The sequence below is a fragment of the Eutrigla gurnardus genome (genome assembly GCF_963514095.1).
Source record: "Eutrigla gurnardus genome assembly, chromosome: 23".
In the NCBI taxonomy this organism is placed as follows: domain Eukaryota; kingdom Metazoa; phylum Chordata; class Actinopteri; order Perciformes; family Triglidae; genus Eutrigla; species Eutrigla gurnardus.
In genome coordinates, this window is record NC_139934.1 from 6,387,927 (window position 1) to 6,406,876 (window position 18,950).

Consider the following 18,950-nt stretch of genomic DNA (forward strand, 5'->3'; position numbering starts at 1 on the left):
CTCACCGGGTTCTCCGGCTTCCTCCCACAGTCCAAAGACATGCACGATGGGGATAGCTTAATTGGTGACTCTAAATTGCCCGTAGGTGTGAATGTGAGTGTGAATGTGAGTGTGAATGGTTGTTTGTCTCTACATGTTGGCCCTGTGATAGACTGGCGTCCTGTCCAGGGTGAACCCTGCCTTCGCCCAATGATAGCTGGGATCGGCTCCAGCCCCCCCGTGACCCTAAATACAGGATAAGCGGTAGAAAATTGATGGATGGAAGATACGGATGAAAAGAATATCACAGGTTTTGGTCACGTTTGAATTGGCGAGCACTGCGTACATAGATGAATTTTACAAAAACATAACCATGTTTATCTGAACCTTCACCAATGTTTCCAATGAACCAGTGGAAAATGTTTGTTTGTTTGTTTATTTCGGGCATGTCAGTTAAATCATCATCACACATCATTGTTCACATAGTAAAATACACATGGCCGAAAGGGAAAGCGGGAGAAGCCAAGGCTTATCTGGTCCCGCCCCCATTACACACAGGATAAAATCATCATCATAATCTTTTCTTTTCATTGCACTTTTCACTTGACATAACTTTTCCTTTTCCTAGTGACATTTGACATAACATGTTACAGCAGTAGGTGGTACAGAGAGCTGAAGTCCAGTGCATACAGATTACGTGTATGTCTGCACACGTGTCCATATTTATTCAGCACGATAGAGCAACAGTCTCAACATGTAGACAAGGTCCGAGGGAAAAGAGAAGTAAAGAAAAAAAAAATAATAAAAAATAAAAAAAATAAAAAAAATAAAAAATAAAAATAAAGATAAAAAATAGAGTCCAGTGTAGGTACTACATCCCGTCACAACACCATGTCTACTGATTCGTGTCTCAGACATTTATCAACTCTCATGCAATAATCTATACCGGTCAAGTATTTTCGATTCGATAAATAACTGATTGGTGTGTGCCCTGTAGTTGGCATAGTGTAAGATTCTCAAGGCTCTTTTTTGGAGAATTAACAAGGGCTGTATGGAGCCTTTATATGTGTGTCCCCACACCTCTGCACAGTATTGCAGGTGTGGAGAGACTTTATCTTTGGAAATTGGTATAAAGCAATGAAGCGATTGGGTTCCACTGATCGTTTTGGCCGAGGCGTAACATCTTTCCAATTTGTATGTTTCCTCGTGTTTTTTAATATTTTCAGCACTAACAAAGAAGAATGTAATGTCCTTAATGTTTTCTTTTGCCCATTGAAACATCTCCCTTGGTGTCAGAATGTGGTTTGCATCAGTGGCCTGCAGACTGAAGCAGGCGGGTCTCTTTCATCGGGGATCAGGGGTTAATTTGTGATTTTCAGAAAATGAATGGCCAGCAGTCAAAATATTTAATTGTTTGCCATCACTGAGCATAATACTAAGTTATTTCCCCTATTTTCATGCTTTATCATCACTAAATTCTCCCTGATCTACATTCCAGACTTCTGGGAAAAAATTCCAAAATGGTGCATTTTGACGAATAAAATTCATATCAAGGAGCTTTATAGTCAAAAGTTTTATTTCATTAAAAGAAAGGACAAATATGTATCTTTATCTGGTATGAATCCCATTAGGATTATCAAGTGCCCACGTGGTCATTTGGGGGTCCAAATATGGGGTTCCAAAAGAGTCACCTCTGCCCGGGAGGGTTTTTGGACCCCCATAAAACCCCCACCAGTGGTACCATACCCTTCAAATTCATTTTGGCAAGAGCAAAGGTCCCAAATATAACAAATAATCCTGTTTGGAATAAATGTGATCATTCATCGTGGTGCTAGGAGCACCCAAAAAGTGAAAAATAATTTTGGCCGTCAAAAACAAATTGGACTTTGGTGACCCACCTCTCACCCAAACAGTTAGGTATGTTGATTCTGCCTGTAGAATTGTGAAGTACACATTACAATGAACTAACAGAGCAATTTTCAGCCTTCTATCACAATTAGAACAGAAGTTATGGGCCTCCAAAAATGCCAACAAATGAAATTCGAAATTCCAATGTGTCAAAAAGGGGTGTGGCACTTGAAAATCAAATGGACGCCACAGGCAAACCATTTGAGATATTGACCTGAAACTTCAGATTCCCTTGTTTGGCAACATAAGGGCATATTTTCACCGCTTTTCAGCAAAATCTGAGAGGTGTCATGTACATGGGTGGCTGAGTTGGCACGGAATGACCAATAAGCCTTCTCAACATCAAAAAATACAGCGATTACACTTTCTTTATTAACCTGTGCTTTTCTAATCTCATTTTCTAAACATGATGCCGGATCTATTGTGCTTCTTCCCTTCCTGAACCCACTCTGGTAGTTCTTCAATAACTCCTTGGTTTCTAGATAGTACCTTAATCTTTCATCTATCATTTTTTCCATAGTTTTCCCTATATGTGATGTTAAAGCAATAGGTCTATAACTTTCTGTTAAGCTCGGATCTTTACCTGGCTTACATATAGGTACAATAACTGATTCTTTCCACTTTTTTGGCAAATACCCCTCTTCCCATGTCTTATTATATAGTCTTAATAATATTTCTTTACTCCTTTCACTTAAGTTTTTTAGCATACAGTAATTTATTTGGTCTTTTCCTGGCGTTGTCTTCCCAGTTTTCCTTAAAACACTATTTAACTCTCCTATTGTAAATTTCATATTTATTGTACTTCCATCCTCCCCAACCTCCTGCAGAGCCTCTATATTTTTTTCTATTGTTCTCTCCCTCTGTCTCTTTTCCTCATTATTCAAATTTCCATTACTATGTACCTTTACAAATGTCTTTGCTAGTACCTCCGCTTTATCTTTACTTTCTATTATTATTTTCCCTCCATCTTTCATTACAGGATATCCATACTCTTTCCTATTTCCAGACATTCTCTTAATCATACCCCATACTCGGTCTAAAGGTGTAGTTCTTCCTAATGAATCACAGTACTTCCTCCAGTAGTTCCTTTTAACTTCCTTTATTGTTTTCCTTACTACTGCCTGCTTCCTTTTATACTCAATTAAATTCTGAAGATTATGTGTTTTTTTAAAGATTTTAATGCCTTATTTCTATTTTTAATTGCTTTAGTGCACTCTTGTGTCCACCACGGAACTATCCTTTTCAGTTTATTCCCACTTCTTTTTGGTATTGACTCCTTTGCTGCTCCTAGAATAATACTGCTTATTTCTGCATTGAGATCATCAATTTCCTGGTTTAAATTTATCTTTTTTAATTTTCCTTCTGTCAACACTCTATACTTGTTCCAATTTGCTTCTTCAAATTTCCATCTTCCTTCTCTCTCATCCTGTTTCATCTCCCTTTCAGCTCCAACATCTGTGTAAATAGGATAGTGATCACTCCCTATGGTGGTTCCTTTAAATACTTCCCAATTACTATTCCCGACTAATGACTGTGACACCAACGTAAGATCGACTACTGACTCCGTACCCTTCCCCAAATTAATTCTTGTGCCTGCTCCATCATTTAAACACACCAAATCCTTCTCATCCATTATTTCCTCTAAAATCTCTCCATTTAAATCATCTTTACCCCCCCACACTGTGCTATGTGCATTGAAATCCCCACACCAAATGATATTACCTGTCCAGTGTTCCAATATTAACTCTAGTTTTCCCTTTTATAGCTTTTTGCACGGATTATAAAAATGTATTATTTTCATACTACCTTTCTTACTACATACTTCAATAACTATTACCTCCAATTCTTCTATTGTATCTAACTGTCTATACTGTATACCTTCTTTAATAAATATTGCACACCATCCACCATTACCATTGTTTCTATCCTTGCGTATCACTGTATACCCCTTAATAATGAAATCCAGAATTGTTTTGAGCCATGTTTCTTGGATGCATATGATGTCAGGTTTCCTTTCTAAATATTCAATATGTCCTTTAAATTCCTGTCCATTTGCAATCAGACTCCTTGCATTCCATTGAAGTATTAACATTATGTTATGAATTGTGAAGCTGCCTCCAATGTCCCTTCACCGTGGCTAAGGTCAGTCTGTATTTTCTCCCATGATAAATATTTCATATTGAGGAATTTAGCTGCTGCCTTTACTATGATTTTAATTTTCTCTGTCTTGGTTTTCGCTTGCTCTGAACAGTTGATGACATATGCTAAGAATAGCACTAATCTTTCCATTGGTACTCCTATATTTTCCTTTTGTGCTTGCCCTAACGCCATGCTTGGTTCCTGTTTGCTTTGGTTGACTCCTGCTTCTCTTCTTTCATTGTTACATATCTGCACAGCCTCTGCATATGTCACTTTCCGTTCTGATTTTACTTGTTGCACTTCTACTGCCTGCTTTCTAACAACACATCCACCATATGCTGCTGTGTGGTTCCCCCCACAATTACAGCACTTTACGGCATCCTTACTGCCACACTGCCCATACGCATGTTCCCCCCCACATCTTCCGCATCTTTGCTTCCCTTTGCATACATTAGCCGTATGACCGTACCGCTGACATTTATAGCATCTTAATGGGGGAGGAACATATTCTCTTACCCTGAAACTCATGTATCCTACCATCATTTTCTCTGGAAGCATCTCATCCATGAACTGTAGTAGAACCGATTCACTATCTACTTTTTCCCCATTTCTTGAGGCCTGGAGCCGTCTAATTCCTGTGACCATTCCTCCTTTTAGCACTTTCCTGAGTTCCTCCAGATTTTCTCCTACAGGGATTCCAGTTATCACTCCCCTAGTTCCTCTCTTCTCCCCAACTATCTTCTTTTCCACTATTTCTTTTTTACATATCGATTGCAGTTTCATCGCTTTATTTCTCTGTTCAATGTTACTTTCTCAGTTTGAAAGAAATCCTCCCGATAAACGAACGGTTTGCAGAATGTCCACTAAATGACGTCAGCACCGAATTTTGCTGTGCCTTATATGGGTCATCTCGGCTCATTAGAATCGCTCCACCTGTGTGGTCCCGCCCACATAATCCCCATACCTGTTGGCTGTCAGTGTGATGTACTTACAAACCAGTGAACCAAAATGCCAAAATCAACGGAAAGCGAGTTGGCAGTCCAATTACTGATATTTACTAGCATCGTCGGAGCATCTACGATGGAAATGTGCGCACACGCCTCCGTAAATGTGTGCTTGTGTGTGCGACGCACTTCACCGACAGGAGCTTTGACAACATGGGTCGCTACAGCTCAGGATATGCCTCTAACCTGGGGCTAAAGTTTGGATCAGTACCGACAGTCCGAGAGCCAACCACAGACACAGAAGCGGTAAGTTTCTAAATATTATGTAATATGCCGTGTTACAGTTTACCGTTGCTTTCTTAGTGTGGTGAGGTGGAGTGGTGAGTAGTGGTGTGTGGTTGCCAACAACGCCACCTGGGGAGTTTCGCCCCAGGAAATAGTTACTGTTTTTTTATAAAAATGAAAAAGGTCACGCAGGCTCGAATCACCACAGGGGAGAGTTCAGGTATCAAAAGAATAATAATTTATTGTCACAATATTATTTCTATAAAACTTCAATAGTTGCCAAAATATTTCACATTCACAAAAGACTGGGCCAAAGAAAGGGGAATGGACCGGGCTGGGCCAGCCACGGCGACCCTAAACCAAACCAAGGGGAAGGAGAAACAAACCAAGAAAATAATATCACCCGTGACACTGCATACACACGCAATGGAGAAGTGAAGAAGCCACCACCAGGGATTGGGCCGCCGCGCTGGACTACAGCACCTGTCCACAGGGAGAGAGGGAAAAATTAAGATGGCCGCAGTCTAGCTGACCTCCCCACACACACACCAAAAACAATTAGAGATTATTTATCATACAAAACCAAATTAAACATAATGAAGTCTTCTTAAAATATCCAAATACAAATTAGAGGAAAACAATTAAACAATTATCAAACCCGCCCCCCCCACAAAAGAAAAAAAGGAAAACAAGAAAAAAAAGAAATAAATTGTTAAATGTCTCCGAGGTCACTATCGTCGGCAACAACAATCATTTAATCAAAACCATGTAATCGAGCCAAACAAAACAGCAGCAAACATCATGGTGGCCGATGACCGGAACACACCAGGACGCAGGATAGTGTGCAGAACTAGGAGAGTGGGGGCTGCTGGTTACAGCGCCCCGCTGTAAAGCAAGAGAGAGACAGTGTCACAACTATCGCAATGATGTAAAACTGCAACAGCAGACAATTAGAGCAGCCTACCTCTGAGCTCTACTGCACCCAACACGCGCCCACCAGAACCGCTCGCTCCCTCCGGCTCACCGCCACTCCGAGCACTTAGTGATATGACGGGGAGACTCGGGCATGCACGCCAGCCCGCTCACCGAACGTGCCGCACAGCAGAGGCAGAGAGGGAGAACAGCGACCAAACACACCTGTCCCAATCACACACACAGCGTCGCTCCACCAGCTCGCCGTTGCTCCAACACTGCAACGGAGCGAAAGGATGAGGCCTCAGGCCCAATAACAGCAAACACAAACCAGCAAATACGCAGAATTCCTACCTTAATGATACGACGGGAAGACACAAACAAGCACGCCGGCCAGCTCACCGGACGCACCGCACAGCAGAAGCAGAGAGGGAAAATGTCGACCAACACAGCTGTTTTAATCACCTAACAGTGCCGTCCCCCCATTAACCTGCGCCAGGCTGACACAGCGCCATGCAGTGACCAGGAGGGAGATAACTCACCCGGTCACATCTACCCCACCTTTCTTGCATCGGCGTCCCGACGATGAACCACCGTGAAACCTCGACTCCAAGGCCTAAAGTGAGCAGACTGAGCGGTAAGTACGGGCTGCTCATTGGTAGCACCATCTACCTGACCGATGGAGCGTGGGAGATGATAGACATTTGAGTGCAGACCAGCTGTTAAACGAGGTGTACGACGTGGAGCCTGCTGACTGGAACAGGGTGGATCCCTGGGAGGGTGCGACGGAGCTGGTACAGAACCTCCCGGCTGTGGAGCAGCGCCGGGGCTGGACCCACCTCCTAGGTGGTCTCTCCAAAGTTGGCGTGAGGAGCCAACCGAGCTTGGCACCACTGGGGTGCGGGGCAATGGGGTTTCTGGAACCAGCAAGTAAAGATCATCAACAGAAGAGTCGCTGTCAGCTTCCAGCACAGCTGGGGGAGGTTGCTCCTCCGGGGGTGGAGTAAGGGGCTCGGGCCTGACGACAGCCTTCAACATGTCACGGTGTACTGTCCGCTCTTGATGCAAAGCCTCCACAGGAGCGATAGTGTACACTGCACCCTGACCTGGAGCTTTCACTACTTGATAGACCAAAGAGCTCCAGACATCCTGAATCTTGTGCCGACCTCTGACACCAAGGTCCCGCACATATACCAACTGACCAACCTGAAAAGGCACCTCTCTGACTCTCTGGTCATGCCTCTCCTTTCGGCGGCCTGCAGCAGCCAACAGCCGCTCCTTAGCACCCTCAAATGCTACCTCAAGTCTCGCTTGATGCTCAATGATCCAATCCTGTACCTCGCCTGGGACCGGGTCCTTAACTCGACCAAGAAGGAAATCGATGGGAAGCTGTGGCTCCCGCCCACACATCAGGAAAAAGGGGGACTCGCCAGTAACCTGATGTGGTGTGCTGTTATAACTGAAAAGCAGCTGTGGCAAACAAGAAGCCCAGTCCTGTTTCTGTGAAACTGGCAGGGTGCGAAGAAGATTGTGGAGAGTTCTATTGAACCGTTCGCACTGCCCATTCCCGGCAGGGTGGTATGGAGTGGTGCGGGATTTATTAACACCATACAAGCAGCAAAGTTGTTTGATCAACAGACTCTCAAAGCAACGACCTTGATCTGAGTGGATGCGACTCGGAACCCCGTACCGGTAGAACCATTCATGTAACAAAACACGAGCAACGGTACAAGCCCGCTGATCCCGGGTGGGGACAGCTACAGAAAATTTACTAAAGACATCAGTCATGACAAGAACATTTTCAAAACCACTTCGGGAAGGCTCAAGCAGTGTAAAATCCACAGCCACAATTTCATTTGGCTGGGAGGCCAACAAATGGCCCATAAAGCTATGTGGCACCGAGCCAGAGTCTTTTGCAACTTGACAACGTTCACATTCCTGTACCCATCTCTTTATGTCCAGGAACATTCCTGGCCAATAACAACGACGCCTGACCAATTCGGTGGTCCGTTCAACACCCTGATGACCATGCTGTTCATGAAGTTGTTTCAGAGTTTCCTCTTTGAGAACTGCTGGGAGGAGGAGCTGAAGAATCCCCTCTCCACCCTCCGGGAGGAAGATCCGACGATGCAGTACCCCTTCATGGTCAACCAGACGGTCCCACTGACGTAACACAGCCATGACTGATGGAGAAAGCTGACGCCGTTCAGCTGCAGAAGGCCGAGTTTGCCTCCTCCAGAAGGACAAGACCTCCTTCAGGAGCGGATCCGCCTCCTGCAAGGAACCAATGTCGACAGTGGACTGGCCTGGGAGGGCCGAAACGATGGACTGGGTCACCGTCGCCCCAGGAGCTGGACGTGACACTTCCTGAAGGACCTTGGGGACTGGCGTACCAGGCAAGAGTTGACCGATGGCGCTGGATACAACCTCGGGCTTCCGGGAGAGTGCGTCTGCATTTTTATTACTGCGACCCGAACGATACTTTATTTCAAAGTCAAAGATGGCAAGCTGCGAAGCCCATCGCTGCTCTGTCGCCCCAAGCTTGGCCGAATTGAGATGACTCAGTGGGTTGTTGTCTGTAAAGACGATGCACTTGTGCCCCATCAGATAGTCACGGAATTTTTCAGACATGGCCCACTTAAGTGCCAAGAACTCTAGTTTCATCGAGCTGTAATTGCTCATGTTGCGCTCCGTGGGCCGGAGGCCTCTACTAGCATAAGCCACTGGTCTTATGCCATTTTCTGTCTCCTGGGAAAGGACAGCTCCCAAACCACTATAACTCGCATCGATCTCCAGGATAAATGGACGCGAGAAATCTGCATAGCTCAACACAGGAGCAGAAACCAGCCTGGACTTAAGGGCCTCAAAGCTCTCCTCGCAGTGGGACGTCCAAGCATCACTAAAGGCCTGCCCTGACCCTCTTCTGGACTTCGTACCAGCAAGAGTCGCCACCAGCTTATGAAGGGGGGCAGCCAATTTCGCGAAGCCCTCTACAAACCGCCTGTAATAACTCGCAAAGCCGAGAAACGAGCGCAACTCAGCCACTTGGCGTGGACGTGGCCATTTTGCCACGGCCTCGATTTTAGCAGGGTCGGTGGAAACACCTTGGCTGGAGATAACATGCCCCAAATAATTGACCTTCTGCTGAAAGAACGCACATTTCCCCAGCTTAACTTTCAGGCCTTCTTGTTGGAGCCGGCCCAGAACGGCCTCCAGCCGTTGTAAGTGCTCACTGACGGAGGAAGAGAAGACAATAATGTCGTCTAAGTAAAGAAGCAAAGACTGACCTTGCTGACCCCCGAACATTCTCTGCATCAATCGTTGAAAAGTGCTCGGGGCATTACATAACCCAAAAGGCATTCGATTAAATTCAAAAAGTCCAAACGGTGTACAGAATGCTGTTTTGGGTTTGTCTTCCTCTGCAACTGGAACCTGGTTGTATCCGCTAGCCAGATCTATCGTGGAAAACCAACGAGCACCACAGAGAGAATCCAAACTTTCCTCAATGCGAGGGAGAGGGAACGCATCCTTCCGGGTCTTGGTGTTCAACAAACGATAGTCTACACACAGTCGAAGTTTCCCGTCCTTCTTTCTGACCAAAACAATCGGCGACGCATAAGGACTGCAACTTTCCCTAATGATCTTGGTCTCAAGAAGCTGGTTGATATGAGACTTCACCTCTTCGTACTCAGAGGGTGGGATGCGGCGGTAACGCTGCCGGACTGGCGCATCATCCAGCAGTGGTATGTTATGCGATATGAGATTTGAGCAACCCAAGTCACCATCGTGGGTGGAAAAGACAGAACGGTACCGCTGCAATAATGATCTCACCTCCCTCTGGTCCTCATCAGACACTGTAGCCAAGTCAATAGATGCTAGCTCATCCTGTGCTACACTGGTTGCTCCCTGGGCAGAAACACTGGCGGTGATCGACTTAATCTCAGTCACGCCCGGAGGTAGACTGATTACCTGGGCCCCACCGAGGGAGCCAAGACGAGTCCGAGGGTACAGAAGAACATCTGTCGTCCCCACATTGATCACCGGGATGTAAGCAGTGCCTCGGATGACACGAACAAGACAGGGAGAAGCAAGCAAGCCACATGGCAGACCAGATTCCAAGGGTTTGAAAAGCACAGCCTGATCGCTGGCCTGCTCGGGACAAGTGCTGGCGACAAGCCTAAGGACCCCACCAGGTATTCGTATCGTCCACTCACCCCCGACCCTCACAGTGCCTGTGCACGGGTTTGGCTCGCTGACTGAAGACTTATGGTACTGCTGCAGCGCTTCAAAGATTGGACCTGGAGCGTGCGACACGGGTGGTGAGGCAAACATGGAAGAACCATGAGTTCCAAAAAGCTCTCTGTAACAATTGCGAATGACGTTCATCCCCAAAATGCCAGGGACGGAAGACACAGTGCCGGGGGGGTCCTTGACGACTAACACCCCACAGCGAGGAATGACCTTTCCACACAATACAACATTAAGCTCTAAGTAACCAACATAGGGAATTTCTAACCCGTTAGCGGCACGCAGCTGCAGCCAATTGCACGACCGAAGCCGATCCTGGTCCCAAGATGAGAACTGCTGTTGAAAGAAGCTCTCAGTAATGGTGGACACCATAGACCCAGTGTCGACCAAACAAGGGACATGAACACCACTAAACACAACATCAATTTTTGGACATGACGACATCAAACCAGCAACTAACTCTTCCTGTGGGCCCTTGACTTCCCCATCTGAGCGGAGGCCCGCCGACTCAGAGGGTGTCAGTTTTCCGGCTGATGAGCCGAGGAGGTCGCCCTGGTAACCTGAGGGTTTGCACCACCAAAAGAGTTGGCCCGTGCACGAGGGGGTACGGTTGGGCCCCGGCACTCCCGTGCGATGTGGCCTGGCTGTTGACACCTTCGACAAATTAAAGGACCATTTCGAAAGAGATTCCCTGGTGGTCGTGGGGCCTGCAGAGCAGCCACAGTCTGCGTGAGCTGGTCAAGTTGGGCCTGTTGACGCTTCAAAAGTTCCATTAAATCACTCATCTCTGACCTGGGAGGGGCAACGGGATGACGTGGGTGGGAGTCGCTTTGCACCCCATACTGGAGACCGTAAGCTGATGGTAACGAATGGCTTCGCCCCCTAAACCCACTTGATTGGCCCTCCCTTTCCCATCTGATAGCCTCAGCGCGTACGTCCAACAAGGAAGCGGTCGGCTTGCTACGGACGCACTGTTTAAGCGTTCGACGGAGAGAACTGTCAAGAACATGCTCTACAAATTGGTCACGCAAAAGATCCCCAGCATTAGGAATCCTGTCGGGTGCGCACCGCTCAACCTGCTCCATTAAAGCCAGCAGGCCCAAGGAATACTCCTGCAGAGTCTCCCCCTCCTGTTGTCTCCTAGAGAAGAAGGCCTGCTGCAACGTTACATAAGATTGTGTACAGCCATACAGTTCCCTCAGAATAGCGAAAATCTTAGCGGGATCTCCTCGCTCTGTGCTGGGCCTAAACCGGATCTCCTCTCGGGCTTCCCCATCTAAATGATCAAAAATGAACAGGGCTTTGTCGGCGGCGGAAAGGTGGCGAACCCGCATGCATGCCTCGATCTCCTCCGTCCACTCAGCTATCCCTAAACCTGTCTTCCCCTTAAACAAAGGACATTTACGGTCTCTGGGAACCACAACCAACCGCTCCGTGACAGTAGCAGCACTAGATGGGGCATAGCTAGCTGAACCGGAGGGACCTGCAACAGCTCCACCGGGCACGTCCCGGGAAGCAGTGCGCTCCCGCTGTAGCTGCTCATTGTCTGCCTCTAGCTGTGACACTAAATCCCTAAGTCGCTGTACCTCATCCGCCATGATGGCTGTGAAATAGCACCAATACTCACGATACCGAAGTCTGGTTCTTGGGATGGATGCTGCTGTTTTGACTCTGTAACTAGAAACAATAATATCAATGAAAAATAAAAATAAATCAATCTCAATAGCAAAAAAAAACAAACAAACACAACAAAAAAAACACGTCCCTGCCCCTTTAAATGTGGTGATCCTGTCAACAACGCCAAAATGTGGCGAGGTGGAGTGGTGAGTAGTGGTGTGTGGTTGCCAACAACGCCACCTGGGGAGTTTCGCCCCAGGAAATAGTTACTGTTTTTTTTATAAAAATGAAAAAGGTCACGCAGGCTCGAATCACCACAGGGGAGAGTTCAGGTATCAAAAGAATAATAATTTATTGTCACAATATTATTTCTATAAAACTTCAATAGTTGCCAAAATATTTCACATTCACAAAAGACTGGGCCAAAGAAAGGGGAATGGACCGGGCTGGGCCAGCCACGGCGACCCTAAACCAAACCAAGGGGAAGGAGAAACAAACCAAGAAAATAATATCACCCGTGACACTCCATACACACGCAATGGAGAAGTGAAGAAGCCACCACCAGGGATTGGGCCGCCGCGCTGGACTACAGCACCTGTCCACAGGGAGAGAGGGAAAAATTAAGATGGCCGCAGTCTAGCTGACCTCCCCACACACACACCAAAAACAATTAGAGATTATTTATCATACAAAACCAAATTAAACATAATGAAGTCTTCTTAAAATATCCAAATACAAATTAGAGGAAAACAATTAAACAATTATCAAACCCGCCCCCCCCACAAAAGAAAAAAAGGAAAACAAGAAAAAAAAGAAATAAATTGTTAAATGTCTCCGAGGTCACTATCGTCGGCAACAACAATCATTTAATCAAAACCATGTAATCGAGCCAAACAAAACAGCAGCAAACATCATGGTGGCCGATGACCGGAACACACCAGGACGCAGGATAGTGTGCAGAACTAGGAGAGTGGGGGCTGCTGGTTACAGCGCCCCGCTGTAAAGCAAGAGAGAGACAGTGTCACAACTATCGCAATGATGTAAAACTGCAACAGCAGACAATTAGAGCAGCCTACCTCTGAGCTCTACTGCACCCAACACGCGCCCACCAGAACCGCTCGCTCCCTCCGGCTCACCGCCGCTCCGAGCACTTAGTGATATGACGGGGAGACTCGGGCATGCACGCCAGCCCGCTCACCGAACGCGCCGCACAGCAGAGGCAGAGAGGGAGAACAGCGACCAAACACACCTGTCCCAATCACACACACAGCGTCGCTCCACCAGCTCGCCGTTGCTCCAACACTGCAACGGAGCGAAAGGATGAGGCCTCAGGCCCAATAACAGCAAACACAAACCAGCAAATACGCAGAATTCCTACCTTAATGATACGACGGGAAGACACAAACAAGCACGCCGGCCAGCTCACCGGACGCACCGCACAGCAGAAGCAGAGAGGGAAAATGTCGACCAACACAGCTGTTTTAATCACCTAACAGTGCCGTCCCCCCATTAACCTGCGCCAGGCTGACACAGCGCCATGCAGTGACCAGGAGGGAGATAACTCACCCGGTCACATTAGCATTGGTGTGTTAGCATTGGCGTGTTGCGCTAAAGTTAGCATTGGCGTGTCGCGTTAAAAGCTTCCATTGTATTGATATTGAGGACCGTTAACGTTACGTAGTACTGCGGGGGCCCAAACCTGTAAAATAACGCTAGACATCAGTTTGCTTGGGAACGTGTTGTAGCTTGAATGCGGCAGCAAGAGCAGCTGATCTGTGTTTGTTTACACGCCGATACAAAGACGACGTCACCAAACGTTTGTTCTTGCACCGCTAACGAAGGGATTTTACGAGCTATTGGTGCGTCACCACATCAGTTATAGTGAAATAGCCATAACCTGCGGTATATTTCATGCGTTTTGGAGAGAGAACATTCAGACAGACGGTTCCAACCAGGATGTTCCACCATGCAAGCCTCTTCCTCCTCCAGCTGCTGCATCCGTCTTCTTACCTAGTGTGAATCATGATCATCGTCATGTTATGTGAATAATCTCGACAGACAACTTGGTGTAACAGACAGTAACATTACCTGTGGTGTCTCCATGCAGCAGACATGTTCGGTGTCTGAAGGCCCACTTAGTCACCTAGATGAATATAGTACAGAATTTGAGCATTTCAACAACAAATCTTGTTAATATGGTAACCTGACTGTTTTGCTGACAAGCTGAGGTGTAAACCTCATGTTTGAATTTTGTAACAGTAAGTTTAGCACGTAATGTTGAGATGGAGCACAATCACGTTTATAAAACACAGCACACAGCCTATAATTCAAAATTCAGCACATAATTCTGGAGGACGACATGATACTGACCAAATCCCGTTCCTTGTATATCTTTATGTGTAGAGGATGATGTTTTTAATCCCGTTAATGTGATGTAAACAAACTGCCCGCATACAGGACGCTGTTTTCATCGGGTTCTCATCCGTTTAAATATAATGTTGCGTCCCCATTTGGAAAACATGCAACTGTGAACTGTCAACAACACGGCACTACTAACGATATTAATTGTTGCCGAAAATAGCTCACAGACACGTTACTTATAGAGCGAAGAACGCAGCATTAGCGTCATTGTGGCTAGCGCTAGCTACGCTAACACACATCGAGTTACCGTCCAAAACGTTACAGACATGTTAACTAACCATCCAGGTTCGTCCTGCTGCATCCGCTGCGTAGAACTTCTACAGGAGCCGGTCCTGGTTCTGGGTCGGAGTCCGTTTCGAAGCGGTACGGCTGGACCGCTGTTAGTTTGTAGCGTAGAACCATAACCATGGCAACAAGCTGGACGCGGACAGCACGGGGCGGAGAGACACTTCCTCAGTAGGAGCGGGGTCGGGGGTCATCTCATTAGCATAAGGCTACACCCCGACAGAATCACCCGTTTGAAAAAGTGGGGTAAAAAAGCTGAAAATGAGGAGTGTGATCCACTCCGAAATACATGTTCCGATTGTTTTTTCCAGTTGAGGAATTCAAAGACCAGGTTTGGAGACATCAATAACTTATATTAACTTGTGGAAAAATAGCATAATAGGGCCCCTTTAACAGATCACGGGGGATTAACTTTCACAAGTAATTTTTTTTTTTTTTTATAATTTTTGTGACAGCACTCTGTATCATAACTAAATCTCTGCCGTGTGTTACCGTGTGAAAATCCGGTAAAAATTCGCGGGGTTGCGATTATTGTAGTCAGGAATACACCTTCCTCAGTAGAAACGAATGCAGGACGGGCGCATTGGGGACCCATCCAAGATGGCGGCTAAACTGATACGCCGGCTCCAATAGGCGGCGTCAGTCTACGAGGCGTCTATGTATATATGTCTATGGGTCATTCCGTGTCATTTCATCAAATTTCTGAAAATCTTCCCACCTGACCATCTCAGAATGTCCTAAAAAAATTTAAGTACAAAGACACACTTGTTAATAGGACAAATCCAAAATATTTAGTCTCTACTGTCAATAGTTTTCTCATGTAACATGATTGAATGAAGGGTAGTTTAGACGGTTTTTGGCATCATACTCTGAAAAGCCATTTTTAAACAGCAATATCTGGAAAACTATCTCACCTGTGGCCTTCAAAATTTTTACAGAGTATATCTGTTACTAATAGCCTCCAGACCTGAAATATCAGGGATGTAGCTCAATGATAACCTAGTATGGTACGTACTTAAAATTAGGCTTTTTGAAATAAAGTAGTACATTTGAAGAGTGGCTGAGCTCCAATTTTTGCAGATAAAAGACTTCTATCACTTCTGCCTCTATCTCTGGGGTTAGCTTAAACATTCTACAAAATATGGTCTCTCTCAGATGATTAGTTTCACAGATATTAAGGCTCAAAAATGGAAGTTAACACATCTTTGCCCAACTTCAGAGTCATATTCCAAAAAACTGACAACACGTATCAGGTCCAAACTTACTTTTTTTTAAAGATCATATTCTTGTTAAAATCATATAAAAAAATTGGGAGGGTGTTTTGCCTCAATTTGTCGCAGTGATTTTTTAAAATCCTGATATTGGTGGGGTTTTTGTGGCCGTTTTTGGTACTGCATGTGTTATTATCCTACAAGTAAACATCACAGCAGGGCAATTCAATTGTGTTTTTTACCATTAACCAAAGACTTACATGTGACTAAATGCTACTGATAAATTTAGCCTCACGAAAACATTAAAATGTAGCACAGTTGTAGAGGCAATAAGTCCTTAGATGTGAGTTGAACATGGTTAAAGCAGCTTTTAATGTCTTATGAACAAATATAGCATAATATTGAAGACTGTACATTTTGTCATACTTTAAGTATATAAATTACACAACTAAACCAAATGATAATCTTAATTTGTGCATAAAGATTTTGAATTACAGTAGAAAAGTCTCCAAAGTTTGATATTGAAAAACAGTTTGTCTCTATGCTCACTATGAGACAATATGTGAGTCATGATCACAAAAGGTGGATAGGAAGTATCAGATATGTTCCAGATCAAGTTGAAGATGTCCTGGTTCAGTTCATGCACCCACATGGCCCTGCCAAGAGTTTCTACTGGCCAAGAAGAGAAGACGTGCAATGTCCCACTGTAGCATATAATTGCAAGATTTGACGTTCCCTCTACAGAAACTGGGCGCATGTATGCCATCAAAAAAGATGAGCATAACAGAGCAGAGATGTACATTAGACAATTTCTAAAGTGACTGCCAAATTAATGAATGTGACGAAGGAATTGGATCTAAAAGATGAAAAATGTGTGATCCCTCACAGTGAGCAAAGAGACAAACTGTTATTCAATATCAAACTTTGGAGACTTTTGTACTGTAATGTAAAATCTTATGCACAAATTAAGATTATTATTTGATTTGGTTGTGTAATTTATATACTTAAAGTATGACAAAATGTACAGTCTTCAATATTATGCTATTTTTGTTCATGGTTTAAGACATTAAAAGCTGCTTTCACCATGTTTAACTCACATTAAGGACTTATTGCCTCTGTAACTACAACTGTGCTACATTTTAATGTTTTCGTAAGGCTAAATTTATCAGTAGCATTTAGGCACATGTAAGTCTTTGGTAAATGGTAAAAAACACATTTGAATTGCCCTCCTGTGATGTTTACTGGTAGGCTATTAGGACATGCAGTACCAAAACCAGCCACAAAAACCCCACCAATATCAGGATTTTAAAAAATCACTGCGACAAAATGAGGTAAAACACCCTCCTGATTTTTTAATATGATTTTAACAAGAATATGATCTTTCAAAAAAAGTAAGTTTGGACCTGATACGTGTTGTCAGTTTTTTGGAATATGACTCTGAAGTTGGGCAAAGATGTGTTAACTTCCATTTTTGAGCCTTAATATCTGTGAAACTAATCATCTTAGAGAGACCATATTTTGTAGAATGTTTAAGCTAACCCCAGAGATAGAGGCAGAAGTGATAGAAGTCTTTTATCTGCAAAAATGGGAGCTCAGCCACTCTTCAAATGTACTACTTTATTTCAAAAAGCCTCATTTTAAGTACCTACCATACTAGGTTATCATTGAGCTACATCCCTGATATTTCATGTCTGGAGGCTATTAGTAACAGATATACACTGTAGAAATTTTGAAGGTCACAGGTGAGATAGTTGTCCAGATATTGCTGTTTAAAAATGGCTTTTCAGATTATGATGCCAAAAACCGTCTAAACTACCCTTCATTCAATGACGTTTCATGAGGAAACTGTTGACAGTAGAGACCTAATATTTTGGATTTGTCCTATTAACAAGTGTGTCTTTGTACTCAAATTTTTTCAGGACATTCTGAGATGGTCAGGTGGGAGGCATTTGATGAATTGACACGGAATGACCCCTATGGATGCTGCAGCCGCACATGCAGCTACTATATGCTAATCAGAGGCACCGGGCTCGACTCGCTGCCTCGGTAACGCTCGCGAACGCTCGCAAAAATCTGTTGTTTGAAGGAGAGCGCCTGTCAATCATCCTCTATTGGCAGCCCGCCAAGCGTGCAATACTGGGAAGCGGCGCGTCCACACGCGTTTAAAATCGCCCCTGTGGACACGTACCTTAATGCCGCTAGCGTTGGCAACAAGCCAGAGTTGGAGGACCCTCCCGCGACATTAAGGTCTCCCGTTTGGGAACACTTCGGCTTCCCGGTGAGATACAAACAGGGACAAAGAGAGGTTGATAAAACCAAAGCGGTTTGCCGACATTGTTCATGTGAGGTCGGGTATATTTCTGGCAACACGTCAAACCTGTTGACGCATTTGAAACGGCACCACCCCCACGTGAACATCGCTACAACGAGGAGAAAGACGAGCGTAACGTTAGTGCAAACATAACTCCCCACCGCGTTTAAACAGCCTCTCCCTGCCCTGTTCAATTTGCACATCAGATGGAGAAAATATTTGTTTTTAAAGAAACAGTCTGTTATTTTTATTTATTTTTAGTCTGAGCCTTATTCATGTTATTTAATCTGAGCAACAACTTGAAACTGTTTCGTGTTGCAACTGTTCAATTTTGCATATCAGATGGAGAAAATATATTTTTTAAAGAAACAGTCTGTTATTTTTATTTTTGAAATAAATATTTTAAATACTTGTATTTATATTTTTGAGCAGCATTCTAGCTCCAGTGCATGTTCCTACTGTTAAAAGCACAAAAGTAATAAACAACTAGCACATTTATATTTTGCATTTTGTTTTCTTACTGTACCGAAAATGAACCGAACCGTGACCTCAAAACCGAGGTACGTACCGAACCGAGATTTTTGTGTACCGTTACACCCCTAATATATATACATAATATACACTCACCGGTAACTTTATTAGGTACACCTTGCTAGTACCGGGTTGAACCCCCTTTTGCCTTCAGAACTG

The 18,950-nt window shown here is 44.7% G+C and overlaps 2 protein-coding genes across 5 annotated transcripts in view; one reads left to right on the forward strand and one right to left on the reverse strand.

Annotated features, from left to right (window-relative positions):
- The window catches only part of LOC311008907 (ubiquitin carboxyl-terminal hydrolase 50-like), a 128,689-nt gene that overhangs the window by 54,033 nt on the left and 55,706 nt on the right, over positions 1-18,950 (forward strand). The gene's annotated exons all lie outside the window — the stretch shown is intronic.
- Positions 5,176-15,406, reverse strand: LOC311009325 (uncharacterized protein; the record flags this gene model as incomplete). 4 transcript variants are annotated; one of them, XR_014596635.1, is made up of 4 exons in its annotated part: positions 13,411-15,406; positions 13,109-13,334; positions 12,548-13,029; positions 5,183-5,738 (listed from the first exon to the last, which is right to left on the reverse strand). XR_014596635.1 is itself a non-coding variant. In XM_084003420.1 (4 exons), the coding sequence occupies exons 3-4, from the start codon at positions 12,559-12,561 to the stop codon at positions 10,934-10,936; spliced, it is 1,173 nt and encodes a 390-aa protein (XP_083859546.1). In that variant the 5' UTR covers positions 12,562-13,029; positions 13,109-13,334; positions 13,411-15,406. The 4 variants fall into 4 exon arrangements, 1 of the variants encoding a protein (XP_083859546.1); XR_014596636.1 differs by having other exon boundaries at positions 5,184-5,738; positions 12,568-13,029; XM_084003420.1 differs by lacking the exon at positions 5,183-5,738 and adding an exon at positions 10,934-12,092.